Here is a 7,439-nt window from a genome sequence, read left to right on the forward strand (position 1 = left end):
TTTTGGTCTTCCTTTATTGTATAAAGCCTTCAGTTTTCTGTCACATTCATCACAATAATCTCATCCTCTCTGGAATGATCTCTGCAGGGAAGAGCTACGGCGTGGAAGTCTTTTGGATGGATTCAACCAGACATGAATCGGATTTGTGGCAGAGGATGTTGCAGTCTCATGGTGAATGGGTGGAGGATGTTTTACCTCTGAGGATGATGGTAACGGCGAAGAGCATGTCAAAGTGATGTCAAGTGGGAAGAACCTCATGAAAACCGTGACCAGAAGCACCAGGCTGGACAAAACAATCATGTGGATTTGCATAACTGATTATTTAACTATGAATGTGAATGTTACTTTAGTTTATTTACAGCTACATGTAAAATTTGTAGCTACATATATCTTCCATTATTTAAAGGAAGCAGAAATATTTGCATGATGAAGTTAGAAAAATAACTGGATGTAAAAAGATTTAATGTGAAGACTAAATATCTGTACACTGTAAAATGACTGTATGATATCATGATGTGATTTCTGCGGTTTGTTTTGCTTCTAAAATGTTTCTTTCCTTCATCGTAGAGAAAACTAAACTGCTGTATTTTCAGCTGTAAGTGTTTCTCTTCAACTAAAGCGTAGAGTCGTGTAACGTTAAGCACTTCCATGCAATAAGTTGTGGAGCAAACTGCCAGTGCTTCCATAACAGACAAGCATTAGATTATAGAGCTCTTTATGCCATCTGTTTGTCCAGTTACTATGGTAACGGGAGGGTAAATAAATGCGAAGATTGGTTAAGAATAATAAATGTTTAAACATGTCATATGGTCTGTTTGGCTTTAAAATCTAATAATTACTAGCTTAAGAAAAAGAATTAAAACAGGATTTAACACACACACACACACATCAATGTAACAATTTTTTTTTAATAAAAAAAGAAAAATAAATAAAAATAAAAAAACAAAATAAAAAAAATAATTGTTACATTATTTCTTTTATTTTTTATTTTGACTTATTTCATTTAGGTTTTTTTTATTTTATTTTATTTTTTTACATAAGTTTTGTTTGAAGTTATGCAAGTTCATCAAAATGCCCTTGTCGTGGCAAACTAGCTTCCCCTCTTGGAGATGAATAAAGCAACTCAGATCTAATCTGACACTGCTGGTTCAAAAATGGGTTTTAACAAAAGTCATAATTGTTATTAAATCATTAAAACAAAATGTTATCTATATTGTAAATAACCTCAATAAACAGAAAAATTAGAATAACTGGAGACCTAAAAAAGGAACAATAGCTAAAAATTTACCAAAATATAATTTAGTAATATAAGACACTGTTTTTTCATTTAATTGAGTTGAAGAAAAAACAAAACAAAGCAAAACAAATTGGTCCTGGACAAATTAGAGCACTTTTCTGTTGAACAGTGGGACAAAATACCTGTCAACAGGTGCAGAAGTATGACTGAGAGGAACAGAAAACACCTGACTGGAGCGGAAACATTAAAGGATTGTTCAACTAAATATTAGTTTATGAGTGATGTAATATGTAATAAATTATCTTATTTTTTTGTTTTTTCAAGAAAATCTTTCTATTGAACCAGAATTAGAAAATAATGTAATGATTTTCATAAAATTTGTATTTATTATTACTTTAGTCAATTTCAGCTAATTTTACAGGCAGCTGTTTGTTTTCTTCTTTAATGAAAGGCTATGGATAAATATGAGCACAACTGTAGTTAGTTGGATGTCAGGATTATTTGTTAATTTATTTATCTATACATTTGAGCGCACGTTAAACGGCATTACAACTTCCCACCAGCAGGCGGCGGTGTGCGCGTCATAGAGCGCACGATGCACGCAAACACGGGAGAGAGCAGGAAAACAGTGAAGAAGAACTCAAGTTGGCTGCGAGCTTCATCGAAGCTGTCTTCCAGGTAAATGTAGCTTTTATTGTTACAGCTGGAAAACTGTGACATATTTCCAGTAAAAATGACATTAAAAAGACGCAGATAAATTATAAGACGGAAGACACTGTTTACTCTCTCTTCCAGTGGCGCGAGCTTCATCGTTATCTCGAGAGTTAGCATGTAGGTGCTAGCTCAGATGCTAACCGGATCCTGTTTGCAGGATTGATTGTTTTAATTTGTAACAACAAACCCAAATAATTTAACTTCTGGATTTTATTAACAGTTTAAAATGTTGCCATTTTTAAGCAAATCGCAGTTAGGTTATCGGTGCTAGAATCAAAACAAAACAAAGATTTGAATCAGATGCTGTCATGGTAACAAAGAGTCTGCATGGAGCTGCAACACCATGTTTTCATCCCCTGCATGCGTGTTTTTATTGCTTTAGGTTCACTAAACTGTTCCAAACAGACGGAATGCTGAGGGAGGCTGCTGTTTTTATTATTTGTTTATGTTGTTTAACTATTTTACATTGGAACTAATGTTTATATGTTTACATTGGAACTAAGCGAGGTTGTGATCCACGTGGATCAGGAATTGTGCCATTAAAGTGTGTGTTTTGCTAGAAATTATTAGTCTGAGCTCTATTTTGCAACAGCAAAGTGTGTTTTCCTAGGATTTATCTCTCTTAGCTCTATTTTGCAATTGTGTGTTTTGCTAGAAATGATCACTCAGCTCTATTTTGCAACAGTAAAGTGTGTTTTGCTAGAAACAATCACTCTGAGCTCTATTTTGCAACATTAAAGTGTGTGTTTTGCTAGAATTTATCAGTCTGAGCGCTACAAGACTGGAATGGACAAACTGTCTGATCTTTTATGTTTGATTCAGCAGTAAATAGTGAAAAGTAAAGATACAATCTGCTTACCAGACTTTTATTTTGTATGTTCAGTTGTGCTTTCCTTATTAATACCATGACTGTCTGATGTTTGCTGTGGTTTCATCCAGATTAAAATTAACTTTGGGATTCATTATAAATGTATTCACTGATATCATGTTTTTACCCAGGCTTTATTATTTCTCTGCACCCCCCACCCCACCCCTTGAGAGCGCTGCAGGACTGTTTGGATTTTAGCTCATTCACCCGACCTGCCAACATGCCGGCGGCACTTACAGATTCCAGCCAGATAATCTGTGAAGTCTGGGCGAGCAACGTGGAGGATGAAATGAGGAAGATCCGGCAGATTATCCAAAGCTACAACTACGTTGCCATGGTAATGTGTGGATCATTAGAAGTTATCTAAAGAAACAGAGGATGCCAAACGGTGACATGAAGGCATCAGTGACAAAGGATTTCCCTGTTGTTGTTGTTGTTGTGCATCAGGACACAGAGTTCCCCGGAGTCGTCGTCCGGCCCATCGGGGAGTTTCGCAGCACAGTAGACTATCAGTACCAGCTTCTGAGGTGCAATGTGGACCTCCTGAAGATCATCCAGCTTGGGCTGACGTTCATGAATGAGGATGGAGATTATCCTCCGGGCACGACGACGTGGCAGTTTAACTTCAAGTTCAACCTCACGTATGTGGACCTGTTTTTTTCCTGAAGCGTTTCCCTTCGTCATGGCCAAGCTCAAGTAGCGAGCATTCGCCTCCTGGGGATGAATCACGTTCTTCTGATTGATTCATTCATGCACCAAAAGAAAAATCATCAAACTAGAAATTTCAAGGTCCAAGATGAGAAAAACAGACTTGATTTCAATCCGAAGTTTGTTGATGTTGATCTGTAGTTGGCCTCGCTGTGGCGTCGGAACGTGTGTGGGAGGTTTTGTCGTTTTATTCTCCTCTCATTCCAGACATTGATTGCAGAATAATGTACAACTTCAGTGTTAATGTGTAATTATATGATCAGTTGTGTGAGGTGGTGAGCAGATTTTCTTGGTGCGATCAATGTTTATCGTGATTGATTGATGTTTTTTTTTTTTTTTAATGTGAAAACACTGAAATTACTGAAAAGCTCTTCATAGGTATTTAATGCCTCTGTCCCATTAGTATCAACTTGTCTCAACTTAACTCGTCTCAGCTTGGTCCTGCTTCTTTTCCATTACAGTTTAGTACCAGGTCTAAAAGGGGCGGAGTTTGTGTGAAATCACTGTGATGTCAGTGTTGTGCACGACAAGCTCTTTAACACAGGACCTTGAGGAAATCTGCTACTTGTCTGCGGCTCGCCGGTCGCCGAACATAAATGGTTTCCGTCTGTTTGATCCACTCCGACCATCGTGGGCCTTGTCGAAAGTAACTTTTGGGCTTTTTCAGCTTCTCTCGGCGTTGCTGGAAACTCCTTTGCTACCCGTAGCCATAGCGTCGGAAAGCTCTTGATAGATTTTTTTTAAATTTCGTGTGGCTCCATCTGGATCCTTTCCTCAGCAACCAGAGAAATGTCTCCACCTCAGAGTTAGACCACAAGTCATCCTGTTGTCCTTCATCCCGACAGGCCTTAAACCAGCAGCACCCAGACTTTGTCGTGTTTATCCCGACTAACTCGGCGTCTTCCTCCTCTGTCCCCTCAGAGAAGACATGTACTCGCAGGACTCCATAGACCTGCTCCAGAACTCCGGCCTCCAGTTCAAAAAGCACGAAGAAGAAGGAATCGACACGCTGTACTTCGCCGAGCTGCTCATGACGTCTGGTCTGGTGCTGTGTGAAAACGTCAAGTGGCTTTCCTTCCACAGGTTTGTTGCTGCGCTCCTGCCCGTTTGACGGGTTTCACACGTCTACAGAAACATTTCTAATAAGATGTTAAAATCTCTGATTCCTGCATGAAAAGCAGTAGAAGTGTGAAACATGCTGAATCAAAGTGATGTTAGAGAAGCAGAAGTTGTGTTTAAATTGGCTACAAATAAAGTTGGTTTGGTTTGAAAGTCTGATCACACGAAGAGTTGCTTCATGTTTGTCGTTCCTCCAGCGGCTACGACTTCGGCTACCTGGTGAAGCTCCTGACGGACGCGCGGCTTCCAGAGGAGGAGCACGACTTCTTTCAGATCCTCAACCTGTTTTTTCCCGCAATCTACGATGTCAAGTACTTGATGAAGAGCTGCAAAAACCTGAAGGTACCGAAGCCTCAGAGATGCAGTTCAGACATGGTCCTGCTGGTGTGGGATGTGTGTAGACATCTGGGTGTGTGTGTGTGTGTGTGTGCAGGGAGGACTGCAGGAAGTGGCAGACCAGCTGGAGCTGAAGAGGATTGGGCGGCAGCACCAGGCTGGCTCGGACTCGCTGCTCACCGGCATGGCTTTCTTCAGGATGAAGGAGGTACGCTCACGTCCAGCTCCTCTTGGTTTGGGAGGAAATTTCCTTTTAAGCGTTGAGATCATTGAGTTAGAATTCCGGGTTCCACTTCAGATAGGTCCAGATTCACACACACCAAACAGCAGACAGAGAGAAGCAGAGTTGTTGAAGTGGCCTTTAGGGGCTGTTTGGTGTCGCTGGAGCGACTTCCCTTCGCCGTGTTTCGGCCCACTACATGGAACTGAGCCCACGTTATCTTCTCTAAGCAGCTCCCAACGTCAGGAACATAGAAAAGGTTTATTTATTTTTTTAAAAAAAGGCGGGAAAGCAGACTAAAACAGCCGTTAGTGTTGTGGATTGGTGAAACTAATCAGTTTATTGATCTGAGAAGGAAAAAGCCCAGTAAGCATGAAAACGCCGCTGGTCAAACCGAAAAGCATCGTCGTATTAAAAACTAAAACACAGAGCAGATTGTTGCAACAGCTCTGGTTATTAGTTTACGTCACTAATTGACCAGAAGAACAAAGTAAATGTTGCGATTAAGACTGATCAATATAAAAAATGTTCTTATATTACTGCAGAGATCCACAACATATCAGATATTCATCATTCACAGAAGCGTGTTTGAAGCAGGACAAGAGGGCTGCATTCCATTTATCTCAGCCTCACGGTGCCCGTTCGCACGCACATCAGTTATCCCAGAGTAATCAGATTACTGTAATCATCTGATCAGTCTATATTTACAGTTTCCTGCTTTGTGTCATGTTTTTGGTGGTGCATCAGCTGCTGGTGTCAGTGGTAGGAAGGTGCTAAATGTTTCAGCATGTTTAGCATCATCCATCCTTCCTGTCTGACGGTTTTAACTCGTTTCCTTCGCTTGTTGCAGCTTTGATTTGTTTTTATGTTTTATTTTCTCCTTTTGTTTCCTCACAAGTCAAGCCAAGTTAGCATCAGACATTAGCACAGCGAAGATTAAAATGCTTCATGTTGCAGGTGTGTTCGGTTTCCTCTTATTAAAACACTTCATGTGTTTTTAATCCCACCAGACTGATTTATTTCCCAGTAAACCCAGTTTCAACCGTGTTCTTTAAACCCGGCAGCTCTTCGCAGGCTGCTGGGAAATATTACGTTGATTGGAAGCAAAGTAAACTTCATGTTTCGTGGCTAAGCAGCGGGACTGGAGCAGAAATGGGAAACTGCGGCTGTATATTTAGATTTTTGTTTATGTATTTGTTTCATGTCCAGCAGCAAACAGATTCAGAAGCATTTTTATTGGACTGATCAGAACTTTCTGTCCCTCTTTTGTGCTCAGCTTTTCTTCGAAGACAACATCGACGATGCCAAGTACTGCGGCCGGCTGTACGGACTGGGCTCGGGCTCCAGCCAGCCCCAGAACGGCATCTCCAGCTCGGGTCAGGAGGAGACCAACAACAAGCACTGACCGCTGGACTCGCACTTGTTTTAAAATCCGCCAACCAGCAGATTTCCACGCGGGACGTCTCCCCCTCCCGAGAGCCGCTTGGACTCGCAGCGAGTTTGTTTTAGTCACTTTTTACTGAGCGTGCGGCCGTGTAGTCAGAAACTTTTTTAAACAAAGATCGGGACCATCTCCTGCGGTTTCCAACAGACTCTTGGGTTCGGACAGTTGCCTCAGCAGGACTTCTTTTCTTTCTTTCTTTTTTTTTTAAGTTAAAGCTGGAGGGCCTGTAAATTTAAATGTATAATTTTGATGAAAATAAAAAAAAGAAGAAGTTTTAGCTCATTTGCAGAAACACGATCGTGCATCGGTGTGTGTGAACGTTTGCTCGTGCGATTCTGTACGTTTAGCACCAAAAGCCAACGTGTCCGACAGTCGGCGACGCACCCGTCGCCTCGGCTGTTTTTACATTCAAGTGTTTTCAGCAGCTGTACATTAAATTGTTTTGTATTTTCAATGTGAACAAAGTATCTGTGATGTGTTCGTACCTTGTGTGCCGGAGTCCAGACCGCGAGCTCGACCGTTCTGCAACTCCAGGTGCATCCCTCCTCCAACGCACCTGAACCACATGAAGGTCTCGTTAGCCGGCCTCTGCAGGGCTGGATTGCACGCCGACGAGGGATTTCAGCCGTTTGCTTCAGGTGTTTAGAGAAGGGATGGATCTAGAGGTCGCAGGTAGATCATGGTCTATACGGTCTAATCAACTTTGTTTGAAATAGTTTATACTCTGTTTTAGTTTTATTTTTGATAAACTAGAAGCAGAAAAGAACATTTCAGAGATGAAATCTGATTGTAA

The 7,439-nt window shown here is 41.0% G+C and overlaps 1 protein-coding gene across 1 annotated transcript; it reads left to right on the forward strand.

Annotated features, from left to right (window-relative positions):
• Positions 1-1,855: 1,855 nt before the first annotated feature.
• On the forward strand, positions 1,856-7,265 carry cnot8 (CCR4-NOT transcription complex, subunit 8). The gene is made up of 7 exons (XM_079248201.1): positions 1,856-1,915; positions 2,951-3,156; positions 3,267-3,460; positions 4,449-4,610; positions 4,844-4,988; positions 5,080-5,190; positions 6,479-7,265. Exons 2-7 carry the CDS (start codon positions 3,040-3,042, stop codon positions 6,605-6,607), a joined length of 858 nt encoding a protein of 285 aa, XP_079104327.1. The 5' UTR covers positions 1,856-1,915; positions 2,951-3,039; the 3' UTR covers positions 6,608-7,265.
• Positions 7,266-7,439: the final 174 nt, after the last annotated feature.

This window comes from Telmatherina bonti (assembly GCF_933228915.1).
Source record: "Telmatherina bonti genome assembly, chromosome: 10".
Taxonomy (NCBI): domain Eukaryota; kingdom Metazoa; phylum Chordata; class Actinopteri; order Atheriniformes; family Telmatherinidae; genus Telmatherina; species Telmatherina bonti.